This window comes from Ictalurus furcatus, chromosome 16 (assembly GCF_023375685.1).
Source record: "Ictalurus furcatus strain D&B chromosome 16, Billie_1.0, whole genome shotgun sequence".
In the NCBI taxonomy this organism is placed as follows: Eukaryota; Metazoa; Chordata; class Actinopteri; order Siluriformes; family Ictaluridae; genus Ictalurus; species Ictalurus furcatus.
Genome location: NC_071270.1, coordinates 12,995,763 through 13,011,086, shown reverse-complemented (window position 1 = coordinate 13,011,086; position 15,324 = coordinate 12,995,763). Strand labels below are relative to the sequence as shown.

At 41.3% G+C, this 15,324-nt stretch overlaps 1 protein-coding gene across 1 annotated transcript in view; it reads right to left on the bottom strand.

Moving 5' to 3' along the window:
- cblb (Cbl proto-oncogene B, E3 ubiquitin protein ligase) overlaps nt 1-15,324 on the bottom strand; it is a 94,559-nt gene that overhangs the window by 4,702 nt on the left and 74,533 nt on the right. Inside the window, exons 10-18 of the mRNA XM_053645157.1 lie at nt 13,141-13,341; nt 10,775-10,960; nt 10,340-10,684; nt 7,500-7,594; nt 3,756-3,896; nt 1,849-1,910; nt 1,533-1,640; nt 811-966; nt 85-198 (exon numbers count right to left, since the gene is read on the bottom strand). Of these exons, the coding sequence (XP_053501132.1) occupies nt 85-198; nt 811-966; nt 1,533-1,640; nt 1,849-1,910; nt 3,756-3,896; nt 7,500-7,594; nt 10,340-10,684; nt 10,775-10,960; nt 13,141-13,341 (1,408 nt within the window). The remainder of the gene's footprint in view (nt 1-84; nt 199-810; nt 967-1,532; nt 1,641-1,848; nt 1,911-3,755; nt 3,897-7,499; nt 7,595-10,339; nt 10,685-10,774; nt 10,961-13,140; nt 13,342-15,324) is intronic.

Here is a 15,324-nt window from a genome sequence, read left to right as displayed (position 1 = left end):
TCTATCAGGGTTCAAACTTGAGTACTTGGAGTGTGAAAACGCCCTAAGACTATACAATATAATATTATATCATTAATGTCATACATGATGTAGGAGGCAGCTGGTCATACTCTTGCGAGTTTCGGACGGCACTTTCCCCTGTCTGTCTCCGAACAGGCGGCAGAGGTGCTGAACTGCTCAGATCGTTCAGGAAAGCATCTAAATATTAAACACATAAAACAAGACACGTTTAAAGCACCGTCGTGTTAGAACCGCTACGGTACAATTAAATCCATTATGTTCCGCTGTGATGTTTTTGTTCTCGGAAGTCACTGTAGAACTAAACACCACGCATTTAAAAGCAAGAACGTGCCCAAATGGATGCGAATGGAACTTGTTCATTATCCACAAATTTGTTGTAACCAGCTTATATTGTCTGCCAGAAAATTACTGATGAACAGCTCTCTTACAAAAGGTTGTATAAATTTAATCAATGCTAACAAGAAAAAAAAATCCATGAGGTAATTTTTCATCACATTTTAATAATAAAAAAGAATGCAAAACATAATTAGTGTTATGAGCATTTTATTGTCTCATCATACTACAGTGCTGCTGGATGCTCTTTCAATGTCTTGAATGTTGAACGTCTTGTTCTGAACATTGTATGAGTAATAGTCATCTACAAAGTATGCTATTAGCCCTGCCCCTAGTATCAGTTCCTGTTGGTGTCAAGCTGCTACTGAACTGGTGATCAGAAGAAAAACTTTTTTTTTTTTTTTAATAATAGTATTTTGTTGTCAAAAGTTGTAGTGTGTTGTACAGTGAAGTTACCTGAGCTGAGATGGAAGTGTCCAGAAGAGGGCCGAGCAGCTCTGGGGCAGGATGGAGATGAGGAGGAGGAGGCGTCTGGGAAGCTGTGTCTAACAGGGGGTGGAGGAGGAGGCTGTGACGGAGGTGCTGTGTTAAACAGATCTTCGGCTGGCAAGGCTGGAAAGGCCACGAGAAAAAGAATCAGCTGCAGCTCTATAATCTCGCCACTAGATGGCGAGACTAAATCCCGACTAAAACTATTTCAGCACGTAACTGACCACAAATACAGCTAAGGTCATATTAGAATTTAAGATTGATTACATTCATCAACTCGAATACGTCTAATATTGATATGGCTATGAAGAGATCAGTGCTTTTTTTCTGTCTATCAAGTGTTCGAATATTCAGTGCGATTTATTTCTGAACGAGCGCTCAAATCTCAATCATTAATAAGCAATCGGAACCTGGTATCAAAATTTCATGAGGAATGGAGACGGGTAGATGAACTACTATTTGCCTTTGATCAGTAAACCATCTAGCAAAATATTAATGAAGGCACCAGACGCAGGCACACACACCTGATGCCACCGATTTGATCCTACTAATATTCTACCACTAAAAGAATCTCTTCAATAAAAACAAACACTATTATTAACCTTAACTTCGAATAAACAAACCTAGAATCAAAGACCACGGTACATAGTAACATGCATTTCTGCAAGAGGAGCCATGTCATTGGTTACCTTGTGGGGGCAGAAGGATGTCGTAGTCTGCCGGAGTCCGGTTGTTGTGGAAGGTACAGTGCGTGGCAGGAACCACACCCGAAACAGACGAGCCCGAGTCAAACCCACCTGAGCGAGACAACATACAGTTACACTCGTCTACTGCACGACACACTGAGCTCACGAACAGCAAATGATGTTTTTAACACACACCTAATATCCGCTTTTATTTTTCAGCCTCATAGTGTGCACAAACTCGCACATACAAGTGCACACACACACGGCTACGACAGCTAAATGCTCGCTTAAGTACAACAGAAATAAAGCAAGTGTTCACCATGCTCTGGAGCTTTCTGCTTCTTCCCTTCTGAGCTCAGATCGGACATGTTCTCTGAAGCCCTACACATGAAAAGACAGGGTGAGATCGTTTAAACCATCACGTTTCTTTTCATTTACATGGAACCACGTTGGTACATGGCTTAAAGTGTCCTTGGAAATATGAGACAAATATACGAGACTATTATTTTCATTATAAATTTACACTCACGTGTATGAACACATACAGTCCCCTCCAAAACTATTGGAACGGCAAGGCCGGTCCACTTGCTCGTGCATGTGGGTTTGAGACTAAAAGATGAATACGAGACATGAGAGATTGTAGGATTTCAACTTTTACTACCTGGTATTTACATCTAGGTGTGTTAAACAGCATCAAACACAGAACCAGTTGCTGTTTGTTTCGGGGGGGGGGGTTCTCCCTTTGGTCTCCTCTGAAATGCTGAACAACTGGGTTAAGGTCTGGTGATTGACTTGGCCAGTGTGCTACGCTCTATATCATTTAACACATCTACATATAAATACCAGGAAACACAAACTAAAATCCTAAACTTTCTCGTCATGTTCATCTTTTCATCTCAAACCCAAATGTCTTCAGTCCACAGCAAAAATAATACGAATTGGCCTTGCCGTCCCAATACTTTCGGAGAGGACTGTACATGCCATCTGGACAGCCTTGAGCATGTTCTTGTTTTGAATCTGCCTGTTGTTCAAATTGTTCAAATGCTACTAATTGATATATGATGCATGAAGTGCTGCAGAGGAATCTGAATACAAGTGGACCAGCTATCACTTGAAATAAAAAGCTAGTTTTTTGTTTTGTTTTTTTAAATAAAATGAATAGTGGAGGAGTTGATAGATGCGGCTTAATTTCACTTTCTTACCATGCACAATCTATATTTTTAAATCCATCAACTTGTTTTCATTAATGACTTTTTTTTGGTCATTTGGTTGGTGCAAATTTGACTTAAAATGACTGCCTGCTATTGAATCTGCCCAAAAGAAACCCTGCGCTGGCTACTGCTCATTTCTGGATTAAATCAAAGGAATGCATGAGCTCCTTTCTTCATCTTTAATAGTAGTCAACTGTACACCAAACAAATGCCCCAACCACTTGGTTTGTTGGTTATGGAGGATGTGGGCGCAGATAATCAGCAGTCAGCCCATACACGGAACTGGTCGATTTTTTTTTTTTTATAACTGTTGCAGCAAAAAACAGGAACCAGCTAGCTCCTGGTGTTTAACATTGTAATGTATTCTCATTACAGCTGAGCAACTCTTGCCATGTAGTCAAGCTTTTGTAGTCAAGCTCACTATATTTCTCTGAAAGGACGCTACAATCTTTAAATTCACACCACGGTGCCATTTTTTTATTGAATCCCCAACATCAACAATATTTCTTTTTTTGCTTTGAAAAAGGTATCACTTTAAAAAAAAAAAAAAAAAAAAAAAAAAAAAAAAAAAAAACAGTAAGGAACATGTTCGGTAAGGTGTCACTCAGTTATACGTGTTAGTTATAGTTTAAGTAGTAATAAGCTGTGGGATGTTATTTGCATCACAGTCACTGATGCATTAAGAAAGAAACCAAATAACAAAATCATATTTGATTATTCTTGTACAGAAGCTTGTCCTAGTAGCATGCCCAGGAGTGGCTTTGAAACCGAGTTGTATTTCCATACAGCTAAAAGAGATGTCCTGGGACAGGGAACATCTATTTTTAAGTAGTGAACACAACAGGAGGATTATATCTCTATTGTGTGGCAGAAGTGAGCTGTGTGTTAATTACTGCTCATATTGTACAGTGAGGTTTAGGCATTGACTGCTGTGTGTATTGTGCTTTGCTTTAAATAGGTGTAGCATGTCATTTTACACACACACACACACACACACACACACACACACACACACCTGTTAGGGATGCGGACAGAGATGCACACAGGAGGCTGTGTGATGCACACAGGGTGAGAGGAGGGGATCTGATACTCATCCTCTGCCCTGTCTGTTATCCGAGATCTCTCCAAGCACATGCTGCTGAATGGGTTCGAAAACCTGCCGTGCACACACACACAAGCATTACTAAACACAACACCATGAAAACCACCATTAGCAATACTCATCATTAGTTCTTAGAAACATCAGTACACATCACGCCGCTATCAGGCTTGAACAGCTTACCATAAGCGCCTCATACATCCTCATTAGCAGCGAACGCTGAGTCGACGCTTAATTACACTGCTTTCTCTCTCACACACGCACTGATCTAAATGTAGTACGAGTATGTGTTAGTGCTCTTTCCTGAAACGACTCGAAGCCTGCATTACTGCTCAAACTCCACCAGAATCTCCAGGATATTTATCTTTTCAAAGGCAAAAAACACATCTGAATATTTAACATACAGCCGGGTCCATGAGTATTCAGACAGTGACACAATCTTCATAAATTTTGTCTCCGTACACCAGCACAATGGGGTTGAAACGAAGCAAATCAAGATGTGATTGAAGTGTACACCTTCAGCTTCCATTCAAGGGGTTAACAAAAAATACATTGCATTAACCGTTTAGGAATTACAGCCGTTTTTACTCCATTACACTTCAATCACATCTTTATTGCTTCATTTCAAATCCATTACGGTGGTGTACGGAGGCAAAATTATGAAAACTGTGTCACAAATAAGACACATTTCCTTAATCTTTAGGCCAAACTGTAGCTTAAGTGCATCGCTTAATTAATGAAATGTATAAAAATGATCAAAGTACATGTCCTTAAAATGATATGACTTGTAAGTACGCACTTTTTGGAGCCTCTTTGTCTGTAGGTGCACCTCAAAAGACATTCTATTGAAAATATAGTGCACTACATAGGCTTTATTACGTTACAGCGTTCGATCCTGAGCTCGGGTTACATGCTCTCACCACCCAGAAAAACTGAATGAGTGTATGAGTGTGGGTGTGATGGACTGGTGTCCCATCCAGAGTGTATTCCCTGCTCAAAGCAGTGTTCCCAGGATACGCCGTTACTGGTTTTATGCAACAGCCTATGTAGTGAGCGCGTATAGTGAACAGGAAACCATTTGGTACTGTAGGACGAGCTTGCAAAACTGTGCCTGCTAAAAGTTCAATCTGGATGATTATTATGCCAAAGAAAACAGGCCAAATAACAAGGGAACATTACTGTGGGTAGATAAATGAAAACAAACCAGAACATGATTCACAGTTCGTGAGAAAGTGATGATATTTGCCTCCTTGTGATTGTGTTTGATTAAGTAAGTGACGCAACATTTACCTGCCGTGTCTGTATCAGAACAAAGTCATTAATATCTGAATGCACTAAATTGCTAAGTCTTTCCCGTAATTAAAACCTGAACGCAATTGTATATGGAATTTGAAAGCTGTAATGCATCACGATCCCATAAAACACGGAAACACGGTACAAACGGCACAGAACGTGTTGATAAATCACAGTGTCTGTAGTGCTCGAGCACCATCATTCACCAGCAACAAAAAGGTCTTAGCAATGCATTAAACAGTGGGCTCTCAATCATCCCCTGCTGTTTCAGTCTCTCTCTCGCTGTCTCACACACACACACAACAGTTTTTACACCACCTTGACTGGAGCTCCATTAGGCCTCAGAGGTTCAGCATACAGTCACAATCAATTTTTCACTTTGTTTTGATACAGACATGGAAGGTGAACGTTGCATCACTCACTTAATCAAACACAATCACGAGGAGGCAAATATAATCACTTTCACATGAACTGACAATATATATATATATATATATATATATATATATATATATATATATATATATATATATATATATATATATATATATATATTTGGTCTCACACACACACATACTCAATACTGCGCAAAAGTTTTAGGCACATGCAAAGAAATGCTGTAAAGCAAAAACACCTTCAAAAATATTGAAATTAAATGTTTCTCAGTTTTAAAAAAATACTATAAAGAGCAGTAAACAGTAATAAATGAAACAAAGGCAATATTTGGTGTGACGACCCTTTGCTTTATAAAAAAATAATAAAAAATAGTAGTCTCAGGTAGAATTAGTGTAGTTTTATAAAGAAATGATCTGTATGTTTTATTGAGCATCTTGCAGAACCAGACACGGTTCTTCTGGAGACTTTTACTGTCACACTTGAATCCTTTTGCAGCAAAACCCAGCAGCCTTCATTGTGTTTTGTCTGAAAAGCGTCTTACCACTTAATATGCCGCTTTCTTTAATGACATACAAACATTTTTCTGTACCATTTAACTTTGTGCTGGAAAACTCATGTTTGGGAATCTAAAATGTTTTTTTACTACTGACTCGATTATGTACAAATCATAAAATAAAAAGTCAATAACAAAGTTTGTACTAAAAATAAAATAGGGTGCCTAAAACTTTTGCACAGTACTGTAAATTTATTTATTTTTATATATATATATATATATATATATATATATATATATATATATATAAATCGATATGTGCAACATTAGTGAGATCTGCTCTTCTGGACGTCTGTCAGAAATCAGATAAGAGAAAGGTGGTTGAGACACACAAGTTGCATTTACCTCCATGACCACTAGAGGGCAAAGTAAACACAAGGTTAATAATGAGACTGTTACACACTTCAGCAGTGAATCAGAACAGAGTGGGCACGGTTCATTTCTCAGTAACACTAAGGCGTTTATGGAATTATATTTTCCACCTCTTCAGCATCATTGAGCCAGCGTACTGTTAAAACAGTGACTGTGTGTGTGTGTGTTTTTTTCCCTAAGGTGGAAAATTACATCAACAGTCCTGGGTATGTGAGCTGCACATTACAAAGAATCTACTATGCCCTGAGCCGGCAGATCAGTGTGCACAGCTGCACTTTAGCCTCTAGCTACTGAGCAAAATCACACGCACACACCAAAAATCACTCTATTTTTCATATCACTATTATTTCACACATATAACGCCACTTACAGAAAACTCGAGTGACCACAATTATAATAAAATCTATAGTTAAGCCCTTCCTAAGCCTTCTGTACTCGACTGTGTGTATACCAGTGTGTGTGTGTGTGTGTGTGTGTGTGTGTGTGATGAACACAAACAACAGAGCCTGTTGTTTTTGCATAATTGTAGCACGTGTCCAAACAATGGCACGACGCACTCGACACACTCGCTCGTCGGGCCTGAACATGCCAGCACACATCGATGCACACGTCTGATTTGTAAGGCGGCATCTCCACACACACAAAACAAGAGAACAATTGCTTCACGAAGGAAGGAAAAACACAACGAGGAGGTGCTGCTGACACGAGACCACAATAAAGATGTGGTAATAACTATGGAAATGAATTCAAGTGCGCTGCAGTGTGTGAACGTGCATGATGTATGTTATCTCTTTTCCACTAATATGAATCCTGTGCCTGTTAATACACCGACATATCTCTCCTATCCAGCTGTAAACCTGCTAGCATAGTGGAGTAAGTGCTTACAAGGCTGTGCAGTTACTCAGGCTTTTCGGATATCTGGAATTAAACGGGTTTTGCCGTCCGAGAACCGGAGGAGAAAAACGCAGAATGTTAGGAGATTAGGTTTTAACAGCCAGCGGTCGAAAAGGCCAGTGACTGTGTGTGTGGGCGTATGTTATACTCACCTCTGGTTGTTGATGCTGGTGAGGGAGGGTGGAGGAGGGGAATGGCGTTGAGGTGGAACATCATACCTCTCAGAGGTTAGCAGGCCGTTAGTGAGCTACAGAGAGATGAGGCCAAAGTCAGACACACAGCTTTCATAGTAACACACAACACACACACACACACACACACACAAATTCCCTGTTAATATGAGCAGTCTCTCTCTCTCTCTCTCTCTCTATCAGCTCCTGTAAGAAAGCTGCAGTGCCACAGCTCCCCCTACAGGCCAGTGTGACTGAGTGAATAGTGAACAGTGCTCTATTTCATGTAGCCTACATTTCTGTAGCTCAGTCCCGCACATCATCTGAGATCAGGACTTGTACTAACATTTACGTTTCCTTTTCAGAAGTATAAAAGTTTGTCACAGGCATTAATTTTTGTTTCACCTCACTGCATGCTGACACACACACACACACAGACAACTTCCGCACATGCTGAAATCACACGATTGTGGTCCTGTGGTGATATTTAATGAGAGTCCCAATGAAGCTCTGAATTCAAATGTCACCCGAACAGGAAGAAGACACTACTCAAAGAGAGAACATGTGGCCATCTCTGTCTTGCTCTCTCTTCCGCCCCCTCACCCACACACATCCTCTCTCAGGATGATGGGCACTAGAGCCCCTATTTAATACGTAATCCACCAATCCCACTGAGCTCTCTGTGTGTGCGCGCGTGTGTCTGCGTGCGTGCGTGCGTGTGTATGTCCGTGCGTTTCAGTCTAGTTAACCCGCGAGCCCACAGAACACACCACATGCTAGCACACCAAAGCTAAAATTCTCATCCAACAACTGCACCCTGATGGTTTTGATACTTCTGTGAGAGTAATAAAGCGTGGAATAGGGGGAGGGTGAAAAGTTTTGCTTTTAAATGCATGCAGACATCTCTTGCTCCAGCGCCAGGCACTGTTCTTCTACACGACACACACGGCCCAAACAGCCTGCAGGAGCGAATATTTCGCCTGTTGCTTAGTAACAGATTTAAGCAATCCTGACTATTGTCTGCTCAAAATAGAAGTGCAAGAGAACTACCAACCAAACGATACAAACATGGTCCTGACCTGGGTCTGAATCACTTCAGAGCTGTAGTTCTGCACTGCTTGTCTAAAAGGAGGCGTTTTTGCTTTTGGTCAGATTTCTGCACACGCAGAATCGCGCAAGGATGCGAGTTCTGATACTAACATTTCCCATCACAATAAATAATCATTTGTCACGGTTTACAGTATGTTTGAAGTAAAGATTCCATTCCCTTATAGAACAGAATTATATTAGTGATATATTGGTAGATCTGTTGCGTGTTATATCAACCCATTCGTTGCTGGGTAAAAAGAGAAAAAAAAACAAACAATCAAATAAAATCTGAACAGCGCTTTCTGCCTTTAACATACTTTGACGCAACAACATTACGAATCAATCAATATACAGTATTTCATAAAAGCAAACGTGGAAATGCTTTATTTATGCTTTTTAATCTTACCTTGTCTATCTTGCCTGCAAAGAACATAACGGATAAGGAGCCAGTTTAACTGGTAAAACCTGTCAAGTCTGCCTAAACATGACCGAACCTTGCTAGCTAAGTGGGATTTAGCTACCGCCACAGCAAAACGGACATAAGCCGAATCAATTCGGTTTGAAATCAAATACCAGCTGTTGAAATGTCCTCGATGCTCCTGCGCCACAGCGGAATGCAATCTTTCAATTACGCTTTCCTCCGTTTCACTTTTTGCGGTAAGCATACTTTAAAATACTAGAACTTGAGATACATATAAAAAAAAAAAAAGAATATTTCAGTTCAGGGGTTTACAAAACTATTATACCATGGGCTGACCCCTGATATAACTAACGTTTCCTAGTTATACCAGGGCACAGCCCATGGGACTACTTTGTTTTTTTCTCTCCAAGTCCTTACTGGTGAAGTCCCAGTTATACCATGGGCTGACCCCTGGTATAACTAGGAAACTATCATCAATAGCAGACAGCATCAAACTTTCACCATGTAAATGGTTTGCAAAGGCTGGCAAAAGGAATGAACATGTTCTGTGTAATGGAATGGTATGAAATAGATAGAAGCATGAAATGGATAGAAAGTGTGAAGCGTCACTCTTTACAAAATAAAAAGTGTAATAAGTAGCAAATTGCTGTTGTAGATGAGGAATAAAACAGTTCGGGACATGAGCCATGCAACATTCCATAAATGTTCTGTACCGCTTATCCTACACAGGGTTGTGGGGAGCTTGGAGCCAATCCTAGGGGACTTGGGGCATGAGGCAGGGGACGCCCTGGACAAGGTGTCATCCCATCGCAGGGCAAAATCACACACACACACACACACACACACACACACACACACACACAAACACACACACACACACACTACAGCCAATCAGGAAATGCCAATCGGCCTACAACTCATGTCTTCGGAGTGGGAGAGGAAACCTGAGTACCCGGAGCAAACCCTTGAAGCACAGGGAGAACCTGTGCAACCTCTGCATACACAGGGTGGAGGTGGGAATCGAACCCCAAACCCTGGAGGTGCGAGACACATGTGCTAGCCACCGTGCTCGGGACATGATGTTATGGTAAAATAATCAATTTAGAGGTGGAATCAGACTATCCCTTTGTTGATTATTTTCCTATAATATTGTCTGTTCAGTATTGCAGTCTACCTAGGCTGACTCCTCCCAAACTTAACACAGGGTGTACTGATGATATTTTGATGCGTCTGTCTACAAAAATATCCACCGGTTGTATAATAAGCGATTAGTGACACATACCTACTCCCAGCTTGTGAGTGTGTGTCTCACCTTACTACAGTCTGTGTGTGTATCTGATCTATAGCCGATGGCACCGCAGCTCAGGGGTCTTCCATTGAGGTGAGCAGGAGCAACGTGGCCAAGTTTGGGTGAGGGCTCCACTCCTGCTCTGCTCTCTGCCAGGTGACTGGTATCTTTTGGGCTCCAGGCCTCTGAGGGCAGCGGCAAGTCCCGGGGAAGCCCGGAGGAGGAGGCAGGCACTGCCAGCCAGGCGGCTCTGCTCTCAGGGGGGATGGGAGGAGGGCGTTCAGGAGGAGGTGGTGGAGGAGGGTCTCTCTGAGGAGGTGGAGGAGCCGGTAGCGGCTTGTCCTGCTTCCTGGACGCGCCTGGTGAGCCCTGGACGAAGAGCATAGTAGAACGATATTAAAATTTGTGTTATAACATAATGACATTCATTCATTTAGAAACCACCACATACACACACACCTTCGGTGAGCCGGTGGGGCTGGCGGCAGGTGAGCGGATCACGCCCTTCTGGATGAGATCAAGGCGGGGTGGAACTGGAGGCAGACCCAGATGCTGAACACCTGTATGGTCAGCTACAGGTTTCCTGCGCTGGCTTACAGGAGAAGAGCTGGGAGACATAATGGGGGAGTTCTGGAGCTCGGTACACTAGAGAGGGTAAACGAGAGACAGTGAAACAAAATGAGCAAGAGAAAGAGAAACAAAAGGAGCATAAGGAAGAGAAACAAAAAGAGAAAGATACTTTAATGACCACAAAAGGAAAACCTCATGATTATTGCAGCCAAAGCACAGTAATAATGGTAGAAATACACAGAAGAATTCATCAACAATTTTAGAATAATCATAAAATGCCTTTTTATTTTGCCCACTCCATTTTACAGTATCCTGTCCATAAACATGAGAGAGACTCAATAAAAAAAAGTGTCTAGTATATTTAGCTACATGAATATAGTCACAGGTCAACCTGCTCTTTACACTGCTAACAGAAATAAGAATTGACTCGATAAAGCCGAGCAGGGTTCCATGTGTCTGCAAGGAAGCCAAGGCAGATTTCTTTCTCCTTTAAAAGTGGCTGACATTTATACCAGTGAAAAACATAATGTCCTCTATGGAGCGGATCTATGCGCTACAGCAGACAGCTTTCAGAGCTGCTCACCGGGCCTAAGTGAAAGATTTGTTTGAAGTGGAGCATGCGAGAAAGACGGAGAAAAAGGACCGGATCTGTAATGAGCACAGCGAAGGACTTCAATCCTAGACATGTTTTTTTTAAAAAAAAAAAAAAAAAAAAAAAAAACGGAGTAAGAGGTATGAAAGATGGAATAATAAGGATATAAGTGTCTGTTTGAACACTGAGAAACTCTGCAAGTCTTGCATCAATCCTTTGTGGGATATCCAGACTAAGCGCAATCTTGCACCAAGTAAACCTGGGATTCTTCACTTTTGCTGTACAACTAGATTTAAACAACAGCACTGCTGAATTCCCCAAATATGATCAGTCAGAAAGTCTTGATTAATTTTCTATAACAGCACTACTCTGTATAGTAACTGTAGCTCTGACTGCAAGGCAAATCACAGGTTTGTGTTAACGTGCTCATTCATATACGTTATTTCTACAGTAACGGCTCATTCACAGGGACTTGTACGGGCGGATGCTCTACGTAATATAAGGCTAATAAACATTTAAGAAAGCGTTATGTTATTTAGCAAAGAAAAATGCATCATTGTTGATATGGTGAAGCATTTATGGAAGGAGTGTGCAGTGTCCTTCGACGTTGTGCTTTCCGGTTTCTCTGCACTGCTACAAGCTTCTTTTATTATTTTGTTTTTCTAAAACGTTAACACAATCGTTGATTTTCGTGAAAGTGTCTGTAAGAAGACATTCATTTAACATTAGTGGAAGGAGTCGCCAGTGTCAGCACTTCAGTATACAGTTGCATCCAAAAGTTTGCACACCCCTTGCAGAATCTGCTAAATCTTAAATACTATTAACTAAATAAGCGGGATCATAAAAATCCCATGTTGTTGTTTATTTAGTTCTGTCCTGAATAAGCTATTTCACATAACAGATGTTTACATATAGTCCACAAGACAAAATAACAGATGAATTTATAAAAATTACCCCGTTCAAAAGTTTACATACACTTGATTATTAATACTGTGTGTTGTTTCCTGGATGATCCACGACTGTGTTTATGTTTTGTGTTAGTTGTTAGCCCTGAGCAGTTAAACTGCCCACTGTTCTTCAGAAAAATCCTCCAGGTCTTGAACATTCTTTACTTTTCCAGCATATTCTGCGTATTTGACCCGTTTCCAACAGTCACTATATGATGTTGAGATCCATCTTTTCACACTGAGGACAACTGAGGGACTCGTACACAACTATTACAAAAGGTGCAATCATTCACTGATTCTCAAGAAGGCAACACGATACATTAAGAGCCGGGGGGTGTAAACTTTTGAACAGGATGATCGGTATAAATTGTTAGTCTCTTGTCTTCTGGGAGACATGTAACTATCTTATTTAGCGTCTGAAGGATAGTACTTAATCTACTGTTTGTGTCGGGGGTTGGGGGGGACCAGTAAAGAATGACTGCTTATCTATAAGCAATAATAGGAATTAACTTGCCTTGCAGACACTCTACACCATGTAGAGTTCATTAAGAAATTTTATAAATTGTAATTGTTGGAAAATTGCTGTTGTATAAACGGAATGCACCAAACAAACAAAAAAGAAATCAAATAAAACTCCGTATCTGGATTTATGATAACATCACACCCCATCCTGTTTTAGAAAACCAGACTATAGTATGACTTATTGGCGCATTTACCTTCCTGATATTGGTCAGGCCGTTCATCACTAAAGAATCGTCTCGGTCATCGTCGTCGTCTAGATCCAGCATGGGCGAGTTAAACTGCTCCAGAAAGAAGCACTTGGCGCCTTCGTTCCTGGGGTCAAACGGGTCCACGATAATTGGCTCTGTGCCCTTGATCTCACAGCGACAGAATGGACAGCCCTGACCATCTGACTCCTGCAGGAGGGAGGAATGTTACAAATTAACTCGAAAAAGAACACCACACACACACACACACAATTCCAATACAAATCAAAGTGCCTTAAATAGACTGCAACTCTTTTAGCAGAAACAGACGCAGGCACACACTGACGCATGGACACAATCACATACGAACTCAAGCACCTATGGTGAAGCCTGTCCCAGCAGCTCAAGCTTGCTTATTTTTCTAAAGCTGTAAACAGGGCCCTGCTGTGGAAACAGTCCAACTACATGAGGAAGTGCTTTGCTTGCTGAATCGGAGGCGACAAGAGCAGCAATCGCCACCAGCTGCACAACACATGCTCTTGTTCAGCCCTGATCCACGAGCTCGGGCACCTTAGAACTCCTTTTCTTATTTTAAACCACACTTTGCGCACCGATTCAGTACCTTACTACTCTTTGAAACACGCCCTTGCGGCATGGATCGGACATTAACGAAAAGGGATTAATCATCTCGAGGGCTTCCATGCCTAGTGACAGATTGCACATGGCAGGAAAAACAGAACATTCATCTTTCATTTCCTCTACTTAAACTTGCCGAATCAAAGAGTGTCAATATTTACAAGAACAAAAGACGATTATGGAGGCCATCTGGATGGGGACTTTGCACGACACATCAAAGCGCCGGTTGAAAGCTAATACTAATTAGAATTGCGGGAAGAGAGAATGAGAGCTCTCCGTCATTAAATGCTATTAAAGCTGTTCAGAACGAGGGGGGAAATGCCTTAAGACAGGGGGTCTCTTAAAGAGGGGTTTTGAGGAGCCCCGGAAGCCAGGGTCTGTGATTTTATTTTATTTTTTCCTTTGGGAAATTATACTTGGAAATCACAACCCACCATTTTCAACACTTTTACAATTATGACCGAGTTACAGTTATTAGCCTAATCATAATAATCTAACAAACAATTTCATCTTATTATATTCTGACAGCAGAAGGTACAGGAATAAAAAGCTCTTGCTCCAACACATAGCCAGAATATTATTGCACTGTATATACTTAAATGATGTGTTTAATATTTGAATAGTTGGATTAGGTTCATACAATAAATGTGCCCGAGAGTGACAGCAATAACTATAAAACGTCTGTGAAAGTTAATGGTAAATAACAGCAATGAACCCAGACAGAGGAGCAAATGCTGCAACACTGTGGAATCAGATCAACAATGTAGTCATTTCTGGCTACACAAACTCAACCCACTTCTGCACCCGTCACACACACTATGGTGTGGGCCAGCTATATATAGGCTACTATACACCACTACTAACTGTCTGAAATAGGACTGCACAATAAAGACTAGCTGCTTGCTTTTAGATAGGTTCCCTCCAGAAAACTGTTTCTTATAGAGCTGTACAGATGCTTTAGCAACAGCATGGTGCACTCCATAAAGCCATATCTCAAGAGTCATCTTTGAGTAATCGTATAGATTAATATAAACACACATACATCCAATGATGTGCACACACACACAGAAAATCTAACGCACATGCATGCGATCTGGCACATACTTTCCCTCAAATTTGTGGGTCATTCACTTCCCTGCTGTTTTATCAGCAAAAGATGGGACATACTGTCCCCATTCCCAAGCTGTTAAGCTCTAGTAATACTCTAGCTAAACGAGATATATTCTAGGGTCACAACACAAAAAACATACACACACCTTTTCCCCAAGTAAGCAACGCACACGCACCCGGCTGTCCACATGATGTAAAAGAAAACGTGATTCATCAGACCCGCCCACTTTCTTCCACTGCTTCATGGTCCAGTTCTGATGCTCACATGCCCATCGTAGGTGTTTTCGGCGGTGGAGAGGGGTCAGCATGGGAACGCGGCCCCATACTCAGTGTGCTGTGATACACATTAACTTTTTCAACAATTCGTGCTAAAGTAGGTCTTCTGTGGGATCGGACCAGATGGCCTAGCCTTTGCTCCCTGCGTGCATCAGTGAGCCTTGTGTGCCC